We start from the raw sequence: 12,500 nt of genomic DNA on the forward strand, positions 1-12,500 counted from the left end.
GATGTGAATGTTTGGTCTAATTAGCAGCATTATTTGTGAGATGTGCAGAAGCGTGAATCATGGATGAAAATCCCAAGAACAGTCCTAGACCTTTTGTGAATACCACCCCTTACCTTTAAGTCAGTCAAATAAAATATTTTATAAGTTTACAGAAATATAACTTCTTTTATTAATAAGAAAGGACAAAGATAGTGAAAATTTCACAAATACATGTATAGCTGACATTACTGTCTGAGTGCAATTAAAGGTGAGGAGTGGGTTGTGCAGATGTACATCACTGGTCTCTAGTGAAAATTGAAGTGGTCTTTATTAATATTAAATATATCTAAATATTGTATAAACCGCTTACATACATGTCAGCCTTTTCAAGAACAGGAATGTTTCATAGTTTCAGAAAGTTAGAGGAAATTACCATGAATATTAAGGGAAACTCAAAATAGTTATGGATTAAACTTTGTATAGCTGTAAACCGTAAATGTGTTATTGCTAATGGTAGAAATATTATAAGATTCCAGCCCAAACTAGAGTTTATATCAATTTGAGTATTTAGGTCTTAGTAGTAGACTTTCTTTATCACTGTACCTGAAAGTTATTGAAGTATCCCCCCCTCCCCCAATTTGTAGGAGGAATCCTGACCAATAAGGCTACTTTTGAGGAGGGTCCCCGAGAAAAAACCCATGTCCGCCATCCTTCTGCAGACCTCCTCTCCTCCTATGACTTGTCTCGGCTTAAAAGCAAACTGGGTTTAGGTATGCTTTGGTATTTTTTGCAGTGGTATTATATCTGTACTTGTTCCATGTATGTGTGAAAAATTGTCTATTTTATTTATTTATTTATTTTTTATGTGTCTTGCTGTGTTAGCTTGGTTTGAAATCTGGTGAATGGGTCTCTCCTTTTTTTCTCAGTAGTGAAGTAGTTTTTTTCTCTTATTTGAAGGTTTATGGCTTCCTTTGCGATGTACTAAGTAACCTCAACAAGTGTATTTGGTGATTCATGGAAGTGTAAATAAACTTGACATATGATTCACATATAAAGAAGTTTACAGTGATAAAATGAAAATACAACTCACATTGCATGATTTTGATAAACTGTAGAGGTGAATTAGTGGTTCTTTAGAAAATTTGAAATAAGCTCAACATATAATTGACATATAAAGAAGTTAACAATAATAAAATTAAAATACAACTCACATTGCATGATTTTGATAAACTGTAGAGGTGAATTAGTGGTTCTTTATGAATACCAGCCATTTCATCATTTATTGCTTCTAATTGTTTAAAATTTCAATCTGGCAGACCAAGAATGTGGTAAAGCAAGAAGCGACGGGGAATGCTCGAGAAGCAACTCAGCCTCATCTCTACTAAGCAATGGATCGTCTGCTGGGATAGATCTAGTAGGAGAAGGGCCGAGGGAAAGCAGCCAAGAACCTAGCGCATCTAGTGCATTAGAGGTTCCTGATACCTCTGTTGGTGGTGATGGTAGTGAAGCTGATGGTAGTTGTTTAGATAAAGAAGAAGAGAGTGCCTTGGACAGTAAGCTCAACACTAGGGCTGTGAAAGTGGGTGGTCTTCTAGATACAGACCTTTCATCATTAGCACCTAGCTTAGCTGCTAGTTTAGATCCCCAACAATTTAAAATTGATCCGCCTGTGCCTGGAAAGCCAAGCAAAATCACCAAAGAAAGTTTTGAGAATCCATCTGGGCCCTTGAAGATTCCGGATGATCCAACTGATCCATTTAGTGGATTAGACCCTCTTTGGTCCCACAAGAAATCGTAAATTTGGCTAATTTATTGACCTGTACTGTTTACCTATGCAATTTGGTAAATATTCCATTATTTCAAAATTGTTAAATGATCTTCATTGTCTTCTTGCAGGTTGTTCATTCCTTTTTAATAATTATTGGCATTTATGTAAGTCTTCATATCCATTAATAAGCCATTGCATGAAGTATTTAGTCAACATTGTTAGCATTTCAAATTAGCCTAGGGTGCATATCAAAGCATATATTTTGTTTTTTCCCTAACAAGAACTTTGGGTTTTTACTTATTTTCTCTAAAGAAAAAGAAAGGCAAATAAGGTAAAAGAAAAATGGCCTATGTTCAATTTGCATATCAGGTTCTTTATTTTATATATTTTTCCAAGCTCATGAACAAGAGATTTGAAACAGTGAGAGAATGGGTGTAGAACCAAGGTGCACAGTGTGCAACTTTATAAATGTCTACTTGACTATTTATCTATATTTTACATGTTTAAATATATCTTTTAAATATATTTAGGTAAGCATACTATGTAAATGTTAAAATAAATATTATTAGTACCGAGAATTATTCAGAATAATTATTTGTTTATGTTGATGTAATCCACAGGCATTGCATTCTGGTGCTCAGACCAACTGTATGTTTGTGGGTGCATGTGTGTGCCTGCAAGCATGGTGTTGTAGGTTGTCCTTTATAGTATTTGATTAAATAATTATATTATGTTATTGTAGTGTCATGTAACATTGTAGAAGATGGAACAATGTACACACTGTAAAGGTCATAAAACTTATAATTAGGTCTCATAGAGAATGCTATCTTTGAGAGGAAGGGATTTGTATGTTTGTTAATTTTCATGATTTTATTTTTATTTTTTTAATTGTCTGTTAAGCAGTGTAATGAGTAATAGTCGTTTTTGGGTATGAGAGACAGATGTGCAATTACTGGAGGAGGAACATAATCTGTACTGATTTGTAAAGTGAAAGTAGATTTATTTTTTAAAATCTGCTTCCAGTATATAGCTTTACTTGTGCATTATTGTTGAGTGAATAAAAAAGGAAAAAAAAAAAAAAAGAGGAAAAAAAAAAAGAACCTAAGTGTGTACTATAACTTATCATTAGATATACTGATATTATATTGGATCACAGTCAATACTTAATGCTATTCCACCATATAAATGCTGGCAATTAGATTTTATTAATGACACTATCGTATGAAATAAGACATCCCAGTGTACTTTAGGCAAGAATGAAATACCCTAGTTTTAGCTTAAAAAAAAGTTAAAGTTAAAATTAGTTGAACAAGTTATTTGTGATAATACTTATATATCTGTGACTTCCCATAGTTACAGTGTTTTGAAACAATATAAATTGAAAACAATTTTTTTTTGTTTTTTTTACCCTTCCACCGTTTCTCTTTTCAAGAAAAAGTAAAGATTGGATCTTCTCTATTAAACTTGAAATATTAGGATCTTAAATCCTAACTATTTTACTAGAACTATTTAAAAGATTTATCTTTCAAAGAAAATACTTTGTCACTCTCAAGAAATTACTCTTAAGAAAAAGAAAAGTGAATACATTGTACTATTACAAAACAAGCTATGCTATGAGTGCTACAATAGATATTCAAAGTGGCTGTCACCAGGAGCCCTTTCTCTACATTGCTATTTGGCCATTGGGTAAAGTCAGATAACACACTGGTGCAGAAGCTCTGACAGAAACGCAGAGCTTATAGACCTTGAGGCCATACCTTGCCTTTTTGGTTGGGTTATACTGGACAAATCTGAGTCAGCCTCTGCAACATAAGAGAAAATGGAGTTAGTAAACAATTCAGTTCAAAATGAGGTTGCAACTCTATAGCAGAAATCAAAAGACAAATCATACTATGTAAAATATGCAGGTTACCTAAATTTCCATAAGCTCTCTATGGTAATCTTCTGCAGTGAGATGAAGACTATGACAAATCTCTCCTGTAGATGATTTGTGACAGGACAAAGCTTCCACAAGTGGTCTTCTTTGTTCCGGTCTGGTAAATTATCTACAAAATGCAATACCTATGAGATCTGGTCATACCGATCTCTCGGCATTGTCTTCTTGTAGAATAGGGTGTAGATGAACTCTCACAGACTAGTACATTGTTTACTGAGGCTTGGGACAAACACGCTCATCAAGTAGTACAGACCCAAGAACACCTAAAAGATTAATGCATGTATTTATAGGGATTGTTGAGGCTGCAAAAACTTGTTATTTTACATTATACCTGCTAAAAACAATCAAACTTTAATGAATAAATGAATGCTTACCTGCAGTTACAGGTACCCATTTCCTCTTATGGGCACCATCCTGGTGTGGGTGGGCGATGGCATATTGGTTGGTCTGCCAGATTATTTCGTTAAGGATGTTGTCAGTGAAAAATGCTGTAATGAAATTGTGCTGGGGCAAGTCCTCGTCCAGGCTTATCTGAGGATGTTGGATAAAGCCATGCCTCCTCGAAATGTTTTCCCTCCTTTTCCTTGAGTAACCAGGGGTGTTTTGTGATGAAGTGGTGATGCAAGCTGCGCATCTACTGAGTGGCTTGCCTTCATCAAGGGAGGTGTCCATTACTGACTAGACAAAGTCATCTTCCTGATGCCACCTTGGCTGTTCTTCCAACAGCCTCCTTGACACTAGAAGATCATCACTTTCAGAATCTTTGTCTGCTGAGGAGTAATGCCATGGAGTTGGCGGTGCCCCCTGCCTGGTGGAACCAATGGAGGGTAATGCCTGTGGATGTGCTTGGCACGGGATCCATGACTAATTGTTCCTGGGGTCAATAACCTCTCACCCAACATCACCAGAAAGTCACATACACACACACTAACAGGAGGAGGAGGAGGAGGAGGAGGAGGAGGAGGAGGAGAAGAGAAGAGAAGAGAAGAGAAGAGAAGAGAAGAGAAGAGAAGAGAAGAGAAGAGAGGAGAGGAGAGGAGAGGAGAGGAGAGGAGAGGAGAGAGAGGAGAAGGAGGAGGAGGAGGAGGAGGAGAGGAGAGAGCGAGAGGGAGAGGAGGAGCAGAGAGAGAGAACGAGAGGGGAGGAGGAGCAGAGAGAGTGTAAAAGGCTATAATCCTTAGTACAAAGGTAAACAGAGGGTAGTTATAGTTGTTAAACGGTGTGACTCTTTATTAATAAGTTGACCTTAGGCCGACTTTACCATGTCGAGCTGATACCTGCACTAACAAGCGCCTGGATTTGACTGGAATCTGCATTGCTCATCCACAGCATCCTGGGGCGACTGGTACCCGCGCTGGTGAGTTCCTGTTTTTTTGCTGGATCTACAGGCGTCTCAGCAGGCAGCTCCCGTTCACTACATCTTGGGACGGCTTAACACCTGCTCTGACAAACATCCTGGCCCACAGGCCTATGGCAATCATCTGATGACGTCCTTCCCATAGTATCCTAAGGTGACCGGTTCAGCAGCAGCGTCCTCCTTCGGAGCCGTGTCGGCTATCATTGGTCAGAATGCAATGTATAGTCGGGGAACCAGATCATACATGTAAGGGCCAGATAGCAAGAGAAAAAGAAAGGCAACAGAGAAGAGGGGGTGTTAAGTACCACTAGCCGGTTATTTATAAAAATTTGCGATTTTTAATTTTGGTTTTTAACTTATTTTCGTCTTTTTTTTTCATTTTGTGCTTTATTTTCACAAAGATAAAGAAGAAAATATGAGGGGGACGTCAGTAGCGATCCGCATGGACCTGGCTTGAACTACCGTCTCTGATAGATATAAGAGTAGATAAGGGAAACAACAACGGCAATCCGCTAGGATTTACTTGAACCACTGTCGTCACACAGAGAGGAAATAAATGTAACTTGTACATCATGTAGGAGTCACTCGTCACGACTGACAAAATTGCAGGCTAAAGAGATACATCATAAATCTTTATGCCGGCACTAAAACAGCAACCAACCCTATTAATGAAAAGGTTTCAGTGTCTTTTGTCCCACATGGATGAGTGAGGTGAGTGTGTGTGTGTATGCGTGTGTGAGTGACAGCTAGCGTGAATGAGAGTGAAAGCGAGAGTGACCTCACAGAGAATGAATCACAAACACGGATATTAATGTTCACTATAACAAAACTGAAGTAAATTAGCAATGCTAGCTATATAAAATTATTTCAACCACCACATTGAATTCAACATTTAATGATATGCGACAGAATGTACGCATTAATGAATGGTGACGTGAAAAAAATATTCGCCAACTTTTTAGCAAGCAAATCTTCTCGGGGTCAGAAAATCTGAACTGCCGAGGTAGTTATGTCTAGCTATACATGTTGGACTTCATCAACGGGGGGGATCCTATACCCAAAATGCCGTACATTGAAGAACTGAGCCAGGAAAATCTATAAATAACCTGCTTTTTTCTGCGTATCTGTGATGGGCGCTCGTGACATTCCTTACGGATATTTACGAAATCACACGATAGCCAGGGAATTACCCAAAACATGTAAGCGACTTCAAGAGGGTGAGAAGGGTGTGATTAATAAGCGAATAATGATTCTAGCTTAACCCTAGTCCGACATTAATTAACGGACATAACGCGGGTCACACCGACTCAAAGTTGCCGATCGAACGAATAAATTCGGTTTTACCTGTACCTACTTTTGAACGTCGGAGCGCAGATCTATTAAGCGTTTATGCAACCCTGGGGTAATATCGGCAATCCTGTGCACATGATATGGGGGAGATCCTACACTATATTCAATATAATAAATTTTAAAAAAATTGCGTTACACGCTTCGTTCTAGCGCCAACAGAACGTATCGCCAAAAAGCAATGTAACAATGCTACAGTTAATCCCCTAGGTTTGACCGGAAAAAGGAAAAGTTGAGGTCAGGTCAAGACTACAACCGACCGACCACAAGCGAAAGAGAAAGCGTGGTCAGGTCTGGGCGAGGGGAGGAACGAGATAAAATGAAATGATATTCGCGATAAGATAAAATCACGAACGCATTAAATTCGTTGCAGATGGAAAACATAAATCTCTAAAAACGAGAGAAATTAATTAACTACTTGACAAACAAACGATATTGAATGTTTGTTGATCACATACTCGATCACACGGAAATGCGATCTGCGGTGAAGGGAATAGTGTGAGAACGTGCCATTTGCTGGCTTAACACATTTATAGGAGAAGGAAGGGAAAAGAAATAAGATAAGGGCCCAAACGTGTACTTATGTGTTTTTTTCTTGGACATTTCATGGAGCAGTTGAGCGGATTTTCTTTTCTTCGGAGGTGTTCGTGCTGCGAGCCAAAAGGACGCAGCGTCATCGCTGCTACCAGATTGTAAAAGGCTATGATCCTTAGTACAATGGTGAACAGAGGGTAGTTATACTTGTTAACAGCGTGACTTTATTAATAAGAGTTGACACACAGTATGGAAACACACGAGACGTGTCACGTCAGCCTACCCGGAGGGGGAGGGCTAGGCCAACCTTACCACATTGGTTGCTGGTTACGAACTCATGGGGTCAAGCGAGATCAGATAACAATGTCATCTATGCCCTTGCTGAGTGAATGGTCCCTATTTGGGACTTGGAGCCACGTGGTCCACTGGTAACAGAAATAGACTTATGTATATGCTAGAGAGAGAGAGGGAGAGAGAGAGAGAGAGAGAGAGAGAGAGAGAGAGAGAGAGAGAGAGAGAGAGAGAGAGAGAGAGAGAGAGAGAGAGAGAGAAATTTTTGAAAAATTACAACATATTCTTTGAAGTATGTATGACATGTCCTGGATTTGTAAATGATGGTACCTGCGCACGGAGCCCAGAGTGCAATGGCAGTTGTAGTGTTGCCACTCACAGCTTAGGCCCAACTCCACCATGGGATTATACTAGATGCCACCCGTGGACAAAGGGCTACGTATTCCAGTTAACCATGACCATAGGAGAATATAAAATATGTCAAGTACTTGGCACTCTAAAACTGGATAAATCTTAAATACATGCTCTAGATTTTAAAGGTAGAAAGACAAACATTACAATGCAAAACCTACTAGATAAAAAAGTAAGGGGCTGTAAGGGTAATAAAATAAATATTTGAATTTTCATTATTAATATTAACAGTCCTAATTTACACTATAAACATTGTAAAAAAAAAAAAAATAAATAAAAAAAAAGATAAAAAAAAAGATAAAACAAAAATAATATTTTTATAGCCTTAGGAAATGTGTAAAAAACATAGCATTTTTTTTGTAACATAAAAGACAAGCTCACAATTCATTTTTCTGCTTCAGGACTTGAAGTTTCAGCTAAAGCATTTCCATCGACTGAGAAACAAATTGGTTGACACTGTAGATTACGGAGGTTCACTGCAACACACATTCTTGTGTCACTGAATCGTGGAATACTCAATAGCGTAACTTTGCGACCATTTACATCTGAAAAAAAAAAGTAAAAAAATTAAACAAGTGGAAAAACTGAGATTTAAGAGCAAATTGGATATCCATTTATGTGGAATTCTTGAAATGTGCTCATACAATCAAATTATACTGACAAAGATGATAAATGGTAAATAATATGCTCAAAACTCCTTGTTATTAATAAACACATCACACCACATGTTAGCGTATGTAAAAAAAGGCCAAATTGAAAGACTGACTGGAATGTATATCTGTAAATGTCCAAAAGAAGGCTGCAACCAAACTACACATACCTTTAACTGCTGTTCCAAATGAATCCTGATTCCCAGCAAAAATCACATCTGGGCAGGTATCAATGATGAAGGGCTCCTGTCCTTCATAGGGGTAAGAAACTGCAAACAAGAATAATGTTGAAATACCATTAGTCATAACATGCAATATTTTGCTATTAAAAATTATGCAAATGTATATAAATATATTACAAGTCATTGATCATTTCCCTTCTCATTCCCCTTCTCAGGACTGCACTCACCATTCACCCTGCCATTAATTAATGCAAAGGCCTAATATACATAACACTACAAATAATCATATGAAATTTACCAAGAGTATCGGGGGCAGTCGGTGCCAGATGGCCCCAGTCACAGAGGTTTCCTAGTGCAACAAGGGGATCCTCAATTGTGGAACATCGGCCAATATCCTTCACATTTTGGCCAGACATCCCAATGAATACTCTTCCTCCAATAATACATTCATAAGGGTTTGAAACACTTTGCATAGAAGAATATACTGCTGCCTGAAAACAATGACATATTCATTAACATCCTTGACATGCTATATATAAAGAACAATGAAAAAATGTATTTAGGTATATGGCAATGGTGTGTATATTTTACTAAAAAACTAGAAATTTAAAGATAAATAAAACAATTATGAAGAAACACTGAAATCTACTGCTTGCAAGATTCCTTTATTTACTACAGTAGGTAACTACCCTATCATTTCCAACAGGATTTTTATACAACTGCACTGGACATTGATGTTTGACAAATAAGTAATGGTTCTATCTTAAAAAATATTCAAATAGTGTAATTTTCCACTTGGATCTCTTGTATGCAAGTACAAGTAATGTCTATTTTTTTGTGCGAATTTTGTTGTACACAGATGGCTCCACAAGTGCTCAGCCACTCAGGACTCAATTTTTAGGCCTTGATTTCCTCAATCCTTAAATTTTCAGTATCCCCCCCCCCAATGTTAACAGTATCAATATTGCAATTATTATTTTTATATTCTAGTCATTATATTATCATCAATTCTGAATTGTGGAGCCATTTATGTGCAAACACAATTTACTAAAATCACAGTGGACATGGTATGTATGTATTGCCATCCCAGCACAAAGGAAAGGAAAGGAAAGGAAAGAAAAAAGAAGAAAAAGAAAAGAAAGAAAGAAAAAAAAATCTAAACCTGATATAACGAAAAAATCTAATGCTAATATGATCTTCCAAGCCTGTGGGAATGAACTGATACTGTTGGTACACACTGTAATGAAGGAATACTGTTTGTCTCTCCCCATCCTCTTTTAAGTTATCACTTTTTACCTCTCTCTACATTAAATTGTAATAAGGCATGAAAGTCTTTCAGTAACATTATTTTTTCATAAACATACCATAAAGCTCAATAAAAAATAAAGCACTCTTACCTTTGGGAACATGCAACGATGGAGAGGCTGTTGTGGCATCACGTGGTTGGCTGGGTCAAATTCCCCTGGCATCAAGTCTACAGGACACACACTCTGGAATCATATTATCAATCTCAGAATATGAACGATAGGAAGCCATTTTAATCAGTGTCTGAAATTTGTAATTATCTTAGGATGAGGTGCTACAAACAACAGATATCAATTTCATATCTAAAAAGGATGTTCAGTAAAAGTTTTATATCAAAGACACTAAAAGAACAAGGAAATTTATATATATGCACAGTAGCCATGCAGTATACATAATAAAAACTATATTCATCCAAAATATGGAGGCATATTTGACATCACAACGAATAACCATGAACAGGCATCTAGACATACCGCAATCTGTGTTAGTATGTCATCGAGTTCTTTCACCAACTTCACTTTGTCTGTTTTTTCCTTCTCCCCCTTTGCACAACTGACAGAGTTTCCTGTTAACAAATATTGATTAATGAAAGTTTTAATTGTTCTCTTTATATATATTTACAAAAAATTAAGAACAATTTGATTTCAGTTGCAAATTTACAATTAATGAAAGATAACTGAAATTATAAGGATTTTGATGATAATTATGTAGCATCATTTACAATCACATTACCTACAACTCTTAGCTAATAGTGCAATAACTTATTGATGACATATACGTAATTATTTAAAGACAAATTAAGATCATATGTGGTGGAAGATGAAAACAAAATAACAGAAGAACTCTATTTTTGGCAAATTAATCTGATATAAAAAATAAAATGGAAATTAGATATTAAGTAAATCCACATGAGAAGTTAAATGAATGGATTATATTCTGGCCTATCAATCTATAATTTTTTTTCATAAACATAATATCCTAATGTAGGAAAAAAAAAAAAAAAAAAAAAAAAAAAAAAAAAAAAACCTAATGTAGGAAAAAAAGAAAGAAAGAAAAGAAAAGAAAAAAGAAAGAAAGAAAGAAAAAAAAAATAATAATAACTTATTTTTCTTAGGTAGCTTACACTTTACACTTAAACCCCTATGGTCTGGATGAAGTGTCCATCAAATCATGAAAAAATTTGGTGTGAGGGGTGGGTGATGTGAACATGCCATCATGGGAAATTCTGGCTGTGGGTCAGAGTTGCTGTCGTGAGCATTTTGGCTGAAGGCTAAGGGTGACGGGAAAGATTCAGCACAAGTACGTAAACCTCTTGGAGGCTGATCAGACTCATTTGGTGGTTAGGAAGGGGCTAATGAATTATTACCATCAATAAAAAAGTGTGGAATGTAATGTCCGTGAACCATAACTGGAAGAGCTGAGGCTCAGGCTTTATTACAGAAAATTGAAAATTGTGAAAGAAATAAAGAAAGAGAGATAAAAAAGAAAGAAAGAAGAAGTAGTAGAAAGTTACTAACTGTTATTACCACTGCACCGAGTCATGGACTACCTAGAGAGATAATATGGAGCAAAGAAATCAACTGACAAATCAAGACATTGAAAATTGGCATTAAAGCAAAAAATGCTTATGCAGAAGAAAAGAAAATAACATTGCAAAGGTAGGGCATGAATCACAGCACATGAGTGTTTGTTTACGACCGGCCTACAAGCCGCACACCCAGTAGAGTTTCCTCTCATGTAAGCCTAATGCCCATATTTTGGGCATGTGATGGCAGTGAAGCATCCTGATCCAATGGGTTAATACCCACACATCCATTAGTTTACTGATTTCATGAAAAAAAAAAAAAGATAAGAAACTTGCAACAATATACATAAACAATTTAAAATACATACCAGCAATGACAACTCTAGAGATGCTGGCCACAGCTGCTTGCTCCTCTGAGTGACCCAAATGTCCAGAGAGATAATCGATCAGCAGTTCCAGGGATAAGAGGGAATCCACTGATGAACTTAACTCCAGACCAGATATGAGCACTACATATCTGAAATCAGAAATATAGTCACAGATACAAATTGATATGGTGAACAAAGATAATCTGATGCTTTTTTGTGGCTAGGCAGCAATGTTAGGCCAAGTAATTCCATTTTTTAGGGGTTATATCATTACATCACAGTAGAATGTATGTCACATCCCAAGAATGGTAATTGATTTGGGGAAATTAGGTTGAAAAATAGCACTGAAGCCTTAGTATTTCCTAAATATATCAAAGCCATTAACCAGAACTCTATCAATCGATGCCTATATAACATGAAAACATATGTCCCAGTTGCCTGTACAAATCATGTGTCAGCAATGTTTACCTACAGATGGTAGGCTTTTTGGTGTTTGGCTGGAACCAGATGGATTTAGTAAGACTAATAATTTGGATTACTACTGCAAAGATTTTTAAGGTCGACACCTATTTTCAAAACCTTGAATTATCTTCAATTCACAATTGCTAAGTCCTCCCTCTTATCCAAAATGCAAAAAAACCTAACCTATCATCCTCAACCACGTCGTGCTTCACAGGCTCTGGAAGTCCAGCAAAACAGATATCCTCCACAGCGAATTTGCCACCAGAGCCCTCTTGGCCGAGAATTCCACAGATGATCCCTGAAAAGATGCCAAACATCAGCACACTTAGAACACACACATACTTTCTCACCTATCTTTCTTCCTAAACAAAGTGTATAAATAATT

The 12,500-nt window shown here is 36.8% G+C and overlaps 2 protein-coding genes and 1 long non-coding RNA gene across 3 annotated transcripts in view; 1 reads left to right on the forward strand and 2 right to left on the reverse strand.

The window, feature by feature from the left end:
• LOC119581184 (tyrosine-protein phosphatase non-receptor type 23-like) overlaps positions 1 to 3,134 on the forward strand; it is a gene marked incomplete in the record, with an annotated part of 21,553 nt that extends 18,419 nt beyond the window's left edge. The window contains 2 exon segments of the mRNA XM_037929579.1: positions 624 to 749; positions 1,296 to 3,134. Coding sequence (XP_037785507.1) covers positions 624 to 749; positions 1,296 to 1,777 — 608 coding nt within the window.
• Positions 2,555 to 4,593, reverse strand: LOC119581185. The gene is made up of 2 exons (XR_005229442.1): positions 3,660 to 4,593; positions 2,555 to 3,549 (listed from the first exon to the last, which is right to left on the reverse strand). It is a non-coding gene; the product is annotated as an uncharacterized LOC119581185 (long non-coding RNA).
• Positions 4,594 to 7,860: 3,267 nt separating this feature from the next.
• Positions 7,861 to 12,500, reverse strand: part of LOC119581186 (DNA polymerase delta subunit 2-like) — a 9,094-nt gene continuing 4,454 nt past the window's right edge. The window contains exons 4-10 of the mRNA XM_037929580.1: positions 12,299 to 12,413; positions 11,654 to 11,802; positions 10,234 to 10,325; positions 9,853 to 9,945; positions 8,754 to 8,946; positions 8,444 to 8,542; positions 7,861 to 8,168 (exon numbers count right to left, since the gene is read on the reverse strand). Of these exons, the coding sequence (XP_037785508.1) occupies positions 8,008 to 8,168; positions 8,444 to 8,542; positions 8,754 to 8,946; positions 9,853 to 9,945; positions 10,234 to 10,325; positions 11,654 to 11,802; positions 12,299 to 12,413 (902 nt within the window). The 3' untranslated portion in view covers positions 7,861 to 8,007. The remainder of the gene's footprint in view (positions 8,169 to 8,443; positions 8,543 to 8,753; positions 8,947 to 9,852; positions 9,946 to 10,233; positions 10,326 to 11,653; positions 11,803 to 12,298; positions 12,414 to 12,500) is intronic.

Source organism: Penaeus monodon, chromosome 14 (genome assembly GCF_015228065.2).
Source record: "Penaeus monodon isolate SGIC_2016 chromosome 14, NSTDA_Pmon_1, whole genome shotgun sequence".
NCBI classification, from domain to species: Eukaryota; Metazoa; Arthropoda; class Malacostraca; order Decapoda; family Penaeidae; genus Penaeus; species Penaeus monodon.